At 43.9% G+C, this 12,762-nt stretch overlaps 1 protein-coding gene across 1 annotated transcript in view; it reads left to right on the forward strand.

The window, feature by feature from the left end:
• The window catches only part of LOC111718860 (taste receptor cell protein 1), a 28,928-nt gene extending 17,146 nt beyond the window's left edge, over positions 1-11,782 (forward strand). The window contains exons 6-13 of the mRNA XM_023495539.2: positions 337-401; positions 2,882-3,021; positions 5,284-5,408; positions 5,506-5,564; positions 5,858-6,003; positions 9,815-9,930; positions 10,321-10,410; positions 11,286-11,782. Of these exons, the coding sequence (XP_023351307.2) occupies positions 337-401; positions 2,882-3,021; positions 5,284-5,408; positions 5,506-5,564; positions 5,858-6,003; positions 9,815-9,930; positions 10,321-10,410; positions 11,286-11,312 (768 nt within the window). The 3' untranslated portion in view covers positions 11,313-11,782. The remainder of the gene's footprint in view (positions 1-336; positions 402-2,881; positions 3,022-5,283; positions 5,409-5,505; positions 5,565-5,857; positions 6,004-9,814; positions 9,931-10,320; positions 10,411-11,285) is intronic.
• Positions 11,783-12,762: the final 980 nt, after the last annotated feature.

Here is a 12,762-nt window from a genome sequence, read left to right on the forward strand (position 1 = left end):
ACCATTTTAAAAATGTGAAAATTGAGACCCATAGTTTCAAAGCTGGTAAATATTAGACCTGAGATTCATCTGACTTCAAGTCCAACAGATGTAGTTGAACTAAGGAGTACCATAAGCCCTGAGCTTTAGGGCAGAGCTATAGATCTAGAGAGCAAGTGCCCCAAGTATCCTTGAGGACAGAACTGTCTTTCTCCTCTTTCTGTGTCCCTAGCACTTAGCAAAGAGCTTGGCACATAGTAGGCACTTTAAAAATGTTGATTGACTGGCTCTAAATGGAGAAGGGCTGTTCATTGGATTTGACCCATCCATAGTAATCCTGCTTATGATTCTCTGCAGGTAACCCCAGTAGTGTTGGGATTCTATGGATTGCATCCCCAGGAACAGCCTCTGCTTCTCTTCAGGTAGGTATAATCCCCACTTTCCTTAAAACTGACAATTCCTCCCATTTACTGAGTATTTTCAAGAGCTATCTTCACAACAATCCTATAAGGTAGGTGCCATAAGTATTTTTAGCCCCACTCTTCATATGGGTAAACTGAGGCCCAAAAGAAATGAAATTATTTTTGCTGATTAGTCACAGCATGTATCAAAACTAGGAAGTGAACACAGAACTTTCTCATACTAAGTAAGATCAATGTCTTTTCTCCTAATTCACTTTCTTTGCCTTTTCTTCCTAATTACTTACAAGTATTTCTATTACAATCCCAGCTGTTCCAATGACTTTTCCTTCACCAAGATCTGTTACTTTGAGGGAGTGTGTGTGTGTGTGTGTGTGTGTGTGTGTGTGTATTAGTGGTTTAAAAAAAACCAAAGAAATGTACATTTGTCTGAGATCCTCCCTGGAGCCAGATTTAGGCTGGATATAAGAAAGCATTTCCTGATCATCAGTGCTGTCCCACAGAGAAATGGCCACTGCCAGGGAAATTGCCTCTTCCTCTGGAGGTAGAGGGTTCCTTCCCAAGGGAAGTCTTCAAGCAAAGAGAGAGTGATCACTTGTTGCCAACATTATTAGGGGGATTTCTTTTGGTGGGGGGAGTTTTGGGTTGAGCTAGATGACACTAAGTTCCCTCTAGCTCTGAAAATTCTGCGATTTGGCCAACCCTCTTGTCGGAGTGTTATTCACATCATTTTACAAATGTGAAGATTGAGACCCACAGTTCAAAGCAGTAAATATCAGACCTAAGATTCATCTGACTTCAAGTCCCTGAACTTCCCGACATGATACCCCATTGCCTCCTAGTTTTGAACTTCATTTGTAAAATCCTTTGCCCCCCATCCTCTTGTTCTTTTTTTGTCCATTATCTCCATCCTCCTTACCTTGCAATAATACCTGTTTTCAGATCTATCATTCACACTCAGGTTTTAATGTCTGGGAACAACTTAGTATTTCCTTTCTTAGGAGGTTTTTATTTAAATATTGCAAAGTTTAAGGCAGGGGAAGCCCCAATGAAATTTCCTGTCTCTGTAAGCAGAGCCGAGAGAATATCCATTCTGTCCCTGAGATCATGCACTACCTCCCTTGTCTCCCTACATTTACAACCTGTATGGCATTGGGCAAGTAAATTCTTTTCCTCTTTTCTTCAGTTTCCTCAACTTTAAAATGAGAGTCCTGAACTACCTGATCTCTAAGAACCTGTCCAGCTTTAAATCTATGATCATCTCAATAGTGCATGGGTTTTTAACCTACATTTCTTTTTTTAAATAGATTTATTTTTTTATTATAGCTTTTTATTGACAAGATATCAGCATTGACAATTGCCAAAGTCTTTGTTCCAATTTTTCCCCTCCTTCCCCCTACCCCTCTCCCAGATGGCAGGTTGTTCAATACATGTTAAACAAGTTAGAGCATAAGTTAAATACAATATATGTATACATGTCCATACAGTTATTTTGCTGTACCCGAACTTGTGTTAAGATTTATTTTTGATAATTCAATTTCAGTATTGTTGGGTTCCTTTGTAATCCTATTTTATTTTGTGCTTTTAAAAATATTATTCTGAAAAAGGGTTCATAGGTCTTCACCAGACTTCCAGTGATACAGAGTGGTTAAGAACTGATCTTGTCTAATTGTATAAATATGTATGCCTATATTGAATTTACATATATTTTTATCATGTTTAATATATATTGGATTACTTGCTATCTAGGAGAGGGGCTGGGGGTAGGGAGGGGAAATTGGGACACAAGGTTTTGCAAGGACCAATGGTGAAAAATTATCCTTGCATATATTTTAAAAATAAAAAAAAATCAATAAAAATTAATTAACTAATTGGGGGGAAAAAGAAGGAACTTATCTTGTCCAAACCCTTTCAGAGGAGGAAAGTGAGGTCCAGTTGGTCTTGGCTTGTTAATGGTCACAGTGAGTTAGTGACAGACCTGGAATAAGACAAAGCCGGGTATCCTGGCTTTCCTGCGTTTTCCACTCTCCTGATCATCCTACTCAAATGATCAGTGCAGGAGAATTGATTAAAAGCAAAGAAACCAGGGACCTGGGCTCAAGTGGCCATTCTGGACCTCCTAGTTTATGATCTGGAGTGTGTTCCCTCACGGAGTGGTGGAATCCTGGCGGGTCATGTCACAGAGCAGCGATCTTTTGTCTTCCAAAGCTGTTTATCTTTACAATTTTGATGTTATCATAGAAATTGACAGGAGCTTCATGTTGTTTTGGGAAACCGGCTCTGGTCTTGGAGGGCAGTGGGACTGGAAACGGGGAACTAAGCCACTGAAAGCTGCCCCATCTCCTGAGAATGAGCCCAGTTAGTTTTGAAACCCCCAAGTTTGGATCCTGGTCACGTTGAGGTCAGTGTTTGGGGGTCCCCACTGAGTCCTTATCACATCAGCCACACCTGCCAAATTCTTGAATTCTCTTCTGCCCTCCCAGCAACGATGACCAGTGGGTGGCTGTCACCATTGTGTACAAGTTTAACGTCCCTGTTCCCATTGGTCTTCGAGGCCTGGCTGACCGTTTGGCCCGTGAAGTGACAGACACACACATCCAGAAATCTAGCATCTCCGTCAACGGTGAGTTCGTTTTGGGTCTGCCAGTTACCTTTCTGCGTAAGGAGGGGAGCACCTTCGTTGGAAGACATTGTTGTGGTAAAGCCTAGAGCTCTAGAACCTGGAAAAATCTCTTTCTCATTCTGCCCTTGGTTGGTGCCAGTCACTTAAGCTCTCTGATCCTTGATTTTCCTCTTCTGTAGTTATGGGTATGAAAATCCTTACCTCACTTCAGAGGAGAGGATGTAACATCCCTCATTTGAAGTGACCTTCTTTAAATGTTTTACATGATTATACATGTATAATCTATATCTGACTGCTTATTGTCTTAAGGAAGAGGGAGGGGAGAGAGGGAGGGATAGAATTTGATATTTAAAACTGTAAAAATGTTTTAAAATTGCTTTCATATATAATTGGGGGAAAATAAAATATATTTTTTAAATTGCTGTTTTTTTTTTTTAATTGAGCCCTTTGAGAGAACAACTCTTGCTATACATGTGGTATCTAAAATGAGATTGTGGAAATTTGTAAAAATGATAATAATCCTTTATAGCATTATCCTTTCCACAAAACTTTCATGACTCCATTTTAATGCCACAACTAGGGAGGAAAGGACAAGGGTTATTTATTCCACAGATTTGGACTTAGAATTCGTTGTTCCAGAAAGCACGATGGGCCCCAAACAGACAAGGATTATCTTGTTCCAAGCTCAGTTCCATTTTTTGGATAAGAGAAGTCAGGGCAGGACATCCTTTCCTGAGCCAGATGGCTTGATTACAAAGGTCATGCATCCAAGACTCCCTCCAAGGAGATAATTATATAAAGCCTCCCTCGAGGAGTGATCCCTCATCTATAACTTAGTTTTGGTTTCCCAAAGGAATGACTACCAAAGTAATTCTGTGTCATCATATTCTTAAAACAATAGCTCATGAGCTCCCACCAGTGCTTTCCTCTTCAACAATCAGCCAACAGAAATAATTATCTCAAAACAAAGGCATTTCCTGAGATGACATGTAACTATGAAATCTTTCCCTTATAGATCTGGTGAAACTCATGTAGCTTTGGTGGAAAGACTTGTAATCCTAACTCTAAATGTCTCCCGACTCTAACCCTAACCCTAAATATTGGTAGTGAGGTTTACCTGTAGGGAATATACTACCTATAGGCAGATGGAAGATCCTTTCCCTTTCTTCTTTCTGGAGGTAGATTCTGCCCAGAGGATTACTCAGCCAGATTGAGCCTGACTGCAGGGTTAATTTTTTCTTGAATCTATGTGGAAAGTCTGCTACCAGGGGTCACTTTTCTTGGAGCTATCTTCAGTGAGTCTCTGTATTTCCTCTCTCTCTGGATCTGATTCTTGGTGGCTGTATTCTTTCCTACTGAAAAGGATGCTATGGAGGGAGAGGAAGAGAAAAACAATTCCTTCCTTTCCCCAACCTCAGGCCCTCTAGTAAAAGTATAAACAAATGAAAAAGGAGAGAGTGATTTCTTTGAAGGTTTTCCCTTCCCAGGGAGCTGCCCTCCATATCTCCAAGGATGTCCAACGCAGGAAGCTAGCTCTCTGAAGGCTACAGGGGGACACCCATCTTCAGCTAGCCAATGATGAGCTACCCTCTAATTCGGTCAGGAGAACTTCCCACTCTGTAATAGGTTAGAGGGCTTAGGCAGACCCTGGCAATTTATTTGTTTATTTTCTCTTTTATTCATTTTGAGTTTCAAATTCTCTCTCCCTCTTCCCCTTTGAGAAAGCGCTGATGTAGACTGAACATGGGCAGTCATGCCAGATATCTTTCCATATTAACCATATTTTGCACTTCATTTAACAAATTAACCCTTCTGTTACCCGCCCACACTTTTTGGATTAAATCAATTGGCCTGGGGGAGGAAGATTAATTGAGGAGGGATTAGTCAACTCTCCATCCTACATTTTAATAATTCTCATTTTTATAACATGTTTAAGTTTTTGAAAGTTTAAGGTTGAAAAACACTTTCTTCACAACTCCATGGGGTGGGTTATACAATTATTATTATTATTATCCCCATTTTATAAGTGAGAAAACTGAGGCCTTGAGAGGCTAAGTGACTTGCCCATGATGACACAGTGAGTAAATGTCTGGGGCAGGATCTGAATCCAGACCTCTGGATTCCCAGGGCCACAGTGTTCTAGCCGTCAAGCCCCGAGTGTCAGGTCTCACGGGCCACCCTTGTTTGCCCAAAGGAAGTGCTTGGATGGATGGGAAATCCTCCGCCTCTTTCCTGGGCCTGACTTTCCATCCCACTGTTCAGAGGAGAAGGCAGAGCTGGCGGTATACAGCTTGTGGCTTCGGATTCCCGGCTGGCCGTTCACCGAGGCGCTGAGGGACAAGGCGAGCAGGGACTCCCGGGAGCTCCGGAGGAGGCTGACCCACGGGGTGAGTTTTTGCTGCTGAGAACTAGAAGGGGAGGAGAGGGGTGAGGGAGGGGGCCAGGCTGAGGCTGTGACCCATGAGGCTCTCTCCCGTGTCCCAGCTCACCACCATCCTGAAGCCCACCCGGAATTTTGCAGAAGTCATCGTGGAAGAATTCGTGTGAGTCTCTCAGCCGCTCCCCCCTTTCCTTTCCTACTTTTTTTTTACCCACCCAAGGCCAGTCCCAGAGAGACCTGGAAGTCTAGTGACTTGATTGTGAAGGGGACGGTAACTAGAGGGAAGTCTCCATGGACTCCGCACGCAAGCTTCTGGATCTCAGAGTTCTCTAAGAGGCGCATGGCTTCAGGGATGGACACGGGAGGAGGGGGGTGCCCCCTTAACCAGAGGTTAACTGAGCCGAGCCGGCCTAAATCCCCGCTCCTCCACCATCCAGGACTCCCTTCCTCCCACAGGCCCAGCCCTACGACGGCCAGAGTGAGACCCACGTACTTCAGTGCTGCCCCTTCAGAGGCTGAGGTCCGGGAGTGGCTGTCCCAGGGGCTGGGAAGCCTCGAGGATGCTGACGGCCTCCGCGTGGAGCTGGCCGGTCCGGGCCTGGGTCAGTGCGCCCTCTCTCCCGCTCCCGGGCCCTCCCTTTCCCCTCAGCTTCCTCCCTAGGTCTGCACCCTGGCTCTGCTTGCCCAGCTCCTTCTCTCTCCGTCTTCTCTATCCCTACGTCAGATTGTTTTTGTCTCTTCCATCCATCGCTGGTTCTCTGTCCATCAAGAAGTAATCTTGCAGATGGCAGAAGTCACTGAGTTTGACTTCTACCCGAGGAGAACTTCCTCAAAGAACTCCTTCTAAGCTCGTGGGTGACTGCTGTGACCGTCAAAGGGGCGAGGGTTTCTAATAGAGCCCCCATGAGAGATGCTCCGCAACATCAATCAACCTTTTTCTAAGAGATATTATTAAGAAAGTACATCAAGGACAGAAAAATGTTCCAATAGCACATTCACTCAGCCCCTGGGGAAAATAGGCTCAGATTTAAAGTGATTGAGCAAAATCATAATATCCCTACGGGGGTAGGAGGCAGGGGAGTTCAGAAGGACCTCAGAGAATCCTTTTCATCCTTTGAGGAGTCCCCATCCAGTACACTTCCTGGTGTGGCTCAGCCGGGATAGCTCCTTCCAGTTTGAAAGTTCAGTCTACCATATATACATATATTGTATTTAACTTATACTTTAACATATTTAACATGTTTTGGTCATCCTGCCATCATGGGGAAGGAGGGGAAAAGTTGGAACAAAAGGTTTGGCAATTGTCAATGCTGTAAAATTACCCATACATATAACTTGTAAATAAAAAAACTATAAAAAAAAAAAAAGCAAGCAAGCCAGCAAGAAAGTTCAGCCTACTTTTGAGGGCTGAATCAAGCAGGTCCAGCACTGTCTCCTTGGTAGACTTCAGGACTGCTCTTTTTTTTTTATTTTATTTATTTATTTTTTTTATTTAATAGCCTTTTATTTACAGGATATATGCATGGGTAACTTTACAGCATTAACAATTGCCAAACCTCTTGTTCCAATTTTTCACCTCTTACTCCTCCACCCCCTCCCCTAGATGGCAGGATGACCAGTAGATGTTAAATATATAAAAATATAAATTAGATACACAATAAGTATACCTGACCAAAACGTTATTTTGCTGTACAAAAAGAATCAGACTCTGAAATATTGTACAATTAGCTTGTGAAGGAAATAAAAAATGCAGGTGTGCATAAATATAGGGATTGGGAATTCAATGTAATGGTTTTTAGTCATCTCCCAGAGTTCTTTTTCTGGGCATAGTGGGTTCAGTTCATTACTGCTCCATTGGAAATGATTTGGTTGATCTCGTTGCTGAGGATGGCCTGGTCCATCAGAACTGGTCATCATATAGTATTATTGTTGAAGTATATAATGATCTCCTGGTCCTCCTCATTTCACTCAGCATCAGTTCGTGTAAGTCTCTCCAGGCCTTTCTGAAATCATCCTGTTGGTCATTTCTTACAGAACAGTAATATTCCATAATTTTCATATACCACAATTTACCCAGCCATTCTCCAACTGATGGACATCCATTCAGTTTCCAGTTTCTAGCCACTACAAAAAGGGCTGCCACAAACATTCGTGCACATACAGGTCCCTTTCCCTTCTTTATAATCTCTTTGGGATATAATCCCAGTAGTAACACTGCTGGATCAAAGGGTATGCACAGTTTGATAACTTTTTGAGCATAGTTCCAAACTACTCTCCAAAATGGTTGGATTCGTTCACAACTCCACCAACAATGCATCAATGTCCCAGTTTTCCCGCATCCCCTCCAACAATCATCATTATTTTTTCCTGTCATCTTAGCCAATCTGACAGGTGTGTAGTGGTATCTTAGAGTTGTCTTAATTTGCATTTCTCTGATTAATAATGACTTGGAGCATCTTTTCATATGACTAGAAATAGTTTCAATTTCTTCATCTGGGAATTGTCTGTTCATATCCTTTGACCATTTTTCAATTGGAGAATGGCTTGATTTTTTATAAATTAGAGTTAATTCTCTATATATTTTGGAAATGAGGCCTTTATCAGAACCTTTGACTGTAAAAATATTTTCCCAGTTTATTGCTTCCCTTCTAATCTTGTCTGCATTAGTTTTGTTTGTACAAAAACTTTTCAGTTTGGTATAATCAAAATTTTCTATTTTGTGATCAGTAAAGGACTGCTCTTATGGCTCCAAGCTATAATTATTATTATTTATTAATAGGACCCCAATGGCTTTAATGCATTTCCTAGTCTCACTAAGTGCCGATTGATATTTCCAGTCTTACTATCACACAGTCTGTCCATATCATGAACTGAGAATTCAGATTAATCAATCAGCAAATATGTATTAAGCACCTACTATATTCCAGGCAAGAGGAAGGGGAAGAGAATAAGCATTTATATGCCTCTTATTCAGTGCTCGGATTTAAAAAAAAAAAAAAAAAAAAGTATGAAACAGCCTTTGTCCTCAAGGAGCTTACATTTGAGTGGGGAGAGTTTGTTTACATAATATATGTAAATACACACATATTAGATATAAATCAGGGCAGGAGTGATGCTAACAGGTAGGAAATCAGGAGTCACTGGAGCCACATTTGAAGAACCCCGAGATCCCAAGAGGCAGAAATGAGAAGGACTGGCCAGTGACTACTCATTCATCAAAAGACTCAAGGATCTCCCCCTCAAATTAAGTGCTGAGTCTCCGTGCTGGCATTTAAAAGCATTCTGCAACCTTTTCTTTCTTCTTTTTTTTTGTCCCTCTTTTTTTTTTTTTAAGCTTTTTATTTTCAAAACATATGCAGGGATAATTTTTCAACATTGGTCCTTGCATAGCCTTGTGTTTCAGATTTTCCCCTCTTTCTCCCCACTCCCTCCCCTAAATGGCAAGCAATCCAATATGTGTTATACATGTTAAAATATATGTTAAATCCAATATGTGTAAACATCTGCAATCTTTTCTCTCAAACCTTCCAACTTGCTCTCTTTTTAAGCACAAAGGCCAGATCTTTTGACCTTCACTTCATTATTATCCGGGCTGAAAGCCAATTAAGAAAAAATTATTAAGTTCCTACTATGGTAAAAATAGTTTACTGAGCCTTGGGGACAGGAAGACGAAAATGAAACAGTCTTTGCCCTCAGAGAATTCCCATTTTACTGCTGTGATGCCATTTGTACAATGGAAAGTAAACTCGAGTAATTTTAGGTAGGATGGCTCTGGAATAGTGATGGAGGTGGTGGTAGGAATGAGGAAGGATTTCCTAGAGGAGGCAGCACCTAAGCCCAGGGTTCCAAGAAGCAGGGGATTAAGTACCTGGCTTAAGAAATAGCTAGAAAGCTATTTTACTAGGCTAAAATATAGAGTACAGTACATGAAGGGAAATGAACTTGTAATAGTAGACTCGGATTGCAAGTCGGAGAGTTTATATTTTCCCCCAGAGGGAATAGGGAGCCACTGCAGGTTCTTAGGCAAGTGTATTTTAAGAGTATTAATCTGGTAGATGTACAGAGGATGGATTGGAGAGAAGAGATACTGGAAAGAGGCAGAACAGCTGGGAGGCAATGCAAAGAAAGGGGATGCTTTAGTCTCTTCCAAACCTTATTTAAGACCCGGTCCAAATCCTTCAGCAAACAGGATGTCCCCAGTCCTCAGTGACTGCTTCTTTGGAGAATTCCCATGTGTACGGCATGTGATTCTTATAAGGTCTGTCTCTGTCTTCTCTCCTGAGCCAGAATGAGCGGGGAAGGTCCATCTCTGCTCTCTGTGCCAGTCAGTCCATGCCTTTGTCAGGTGCTTGGACCTGTGCCAGCTGCTGGGCAGTGCCTTCCCTAGCCATGCCCTCTTTCTTTCTGTTCCAGACTTGCCAAGTTCTAGACCCTCAACGCAGCCTAAAGTCTCCTTCCCTAGTTATGCCGTGGCCATGATTTCCCTGGGCCTCCTGCTCTTACTGATCGTCCCTCTGGTTCTCGTCCTGGTGAGTGCCCTCCTTCCTGGGATGGTGAGATCTTGGGGGTCTATTATACCCCTGACCTCCCTGGCCTGAACTCAGGGGACCGAATGGTTTCTGAAACCATGAGGGTGGCCGCGCTTCTGAAATTTTGGTATAGAGGAAGAAGCTCTGGATTCAGAGACAGAATTTTAATTCCCCCACTTGGGTCACCTTGGATAATTAAGTTAGCCTCGGGTACCTCATCTGTGAAACCAGAGGGTCAGTACGGAAGGCCTCTTGGCCCCTCCCAGCTCTGAATTCAGGATCCTGATCCAGGAGGCTGGGGAAGACTGAGGGGTCAAGCCTGGTGGGGAGGGGGCTTCTTTGGCGAGGATTCAGCTCGCCATACAGACACACGCTGTCTTCCCAACCCAGGCCTTTAAGATAAACCTCTGCAGCCGAATAGCTGGCCTGTGTGTCCGGAAGCCTCGCTATGGCCGCCAGGTGACTGCGTCCGAGTACACGGTAAGTTGTATGCCCCCTCCTCCCTTTGTGCTAGAGACAAGGCGGGGGCTGGGATGAGCTATCCATGGCAAATCGTGAAGACTGACTGAGGGTCCCCATCTTGGCCCATATGGTGCCTTCTCCCCCTTCAGCCTGGGAATTCCTCAAGGGCAAGGGACTGTCTTTTGTTCTTCTTTGTATGTCTAGCATTTAACACAGTGTATGGTACTTAGTAGGTCCATAATAAATATTATTGACTAACTGCAGGCTCTTCTGCCAAGTTTTGGTTCCTCCCCTTCCCAAGACTAGGGCCCTTTCACACACACACACACACACACACACACACACACACACACACACACACTTGGTGAGCCTCCCCGTTAATATGAATTAATTATTATTTCTCTACCACTTTAAGGTTCATAACATGCTTCCCTCACACGATTTCTCTATAAGGAGGAGATCCAAGTGTAATTAGTCTCCTTTTATGAGAGGAAGTAAAAGGTCTAGCTCAAGGTCACAGAGCAGGGATCCCATCCAGATAGCCTGACTTGTCCTCTGCCTCCCGAGGGCTATTTAGAAAAGCTCTGAAAAGCCAATTTATATTGGAATGTTATTAACCGACTGCTTAGGACACAGGCCCTGGGAAACATCCTCATTAAAGTGGAGCTTCTGGGAAGAACCAGCCAATCAGAGGGAGAGGCCCTAGAATGTAGAGGATACTTCCAGTGTGGGAAATCTGACCTTCCAGGGTGGGGACATTTCTGTGGCACAGTAGAGAGGCTGTCCAGTCAGGAGCATAAGCAGAAACCCTGGCAGCCCTGCCCCTGCCCTCATAGTATTCCTTCTAGCCCTATAAGCTCATCTGACTTGGATTTCTCCTCCCACCCTCACAGATGCACTCCTATGACCTCAAACACTGAAGCACCTCCAGGAGAAGAGACCCCACAGCCTGAGAGACCCCACATTCTGACCCTCCAGGCCCCCTCTGGGTCACAGTTACTGCCCCAACTCAGAAAATGAATTGGGCTGGAAAGTTAAAGACTGAAGTGTGAGGAAGGTTTTGTTTTCCCCCTCCTTCAGTCCTGTCCCATAAAATCAAACCTGAACTTGAGGAGAGGGAATTGGAGATGGGATGTATGGCCAAGGGTATTCTGGGTCACTAATGCCCCTGTCCAATCAGCATCCAGGACTTTGGACTGAACCCTCCCTATCCCAAATCCAACCCTTCCTTCGCTTGTGCTAGAGAGCTCATTTCATAAACCAAGGTGAGAGACCCCAAAGTTTAAGTATTACCTTTCCCAGGTGGTTGGGAAATGGTTATTTTTCACAAGTCACCTGATGTTATAATCCAGAGAAAAGACCCCAATGAGGTGATAAGGTCTCATGGAAATTTTTTTGGGGGGGTGGGGAAGGGTGGGGAAAATGTCCTTTGTTATTCCAAGTGACTGAGTAGCATGAAGTTACTTCTATCCCATCTAAGTTCACAGGGCTTCTCCCTGGGATTGGGGCCCCCCCCCATCTCTTCCCCAGACCCATTTCAGTTTTGCCCTGTTCTGCTCCCTACCATCCATCTGCCCTTTGAGAGCCTTCTGTCTTTAATGACCTCCAATCATCCCTGGATTTCTGTCAGCCTTCACCTGCCCCAGAAAGACTAGAGGGAAAGGAACAGTGGGATAAAGTTATCAGCAGGTTCCCAGGGTTTGAAACTACTCTCCCCAGAGGTGCAGCTTAAGAGGAAAAGGTGGGGAACGAACCCTCTGAGCCCTGGCCAGAGCAGAGGATTTGTCTGGGGGATGACTGAGGGTGGAAGGGGAGGTAGACGTTACCTTGTGAAAGGTCTCAAAGGCCAGGCTTGGGCCTTTTGACTCACTCTTAGGCCCAATCCCACAACATTCATATTCCTGTTGCTCTGTGTTTGGGAGACAGGGGCTGGCACACTAAGGACCCTACCCAAGATGGGTCCTCCCCCACCAGGCCAGACTCCTCTACCCCTTCTCAGAGCTTCCCTGTCCCACTTTATCCTCAGATAAAGTTATTCCTTGTCCATAAGACTGCCGCCAACTTCCTTTTGAGGGACATCATGCAAAAAGGGCAGCCCTACCTTCTAGGATAAGTGAATAAAGCACTTATTGTTTTAGCAAGTGTCCTGCCCTGTGCTAAGCACTTGGGCCACAAATACAAGCAAAGTCATTTTTTAGGGGCTTAAATTCCAACAGGGAAGATAACATTTAGGGCAGATGGGGAGGGGAAAGGCTGCACATGCGGACTTGAGGAGGCTGGTAAGGAGGAAAAGCCAGATATGGGGCAAACCAAGGTCTTTGGGAAATGGTATCCTGCTGAGAAAGTCACTCATCAGCAGAGGAAGCCCTT

Source organism: Sarcophilus harrisii, chromosome 2 (genome assembly GCF_902635505.1).
Source record: "Sarcophilus harrisii chromosome 2, mSarHar1.11, whole genome shotgun sequence".
NCBI classification, from domain to species: Eukaryota; Metazoa; Chordata; class Mammalia; order Dasyuromorphia; family Dasyuridae; genus Sarcophilus; species Sarcophilus harrisii.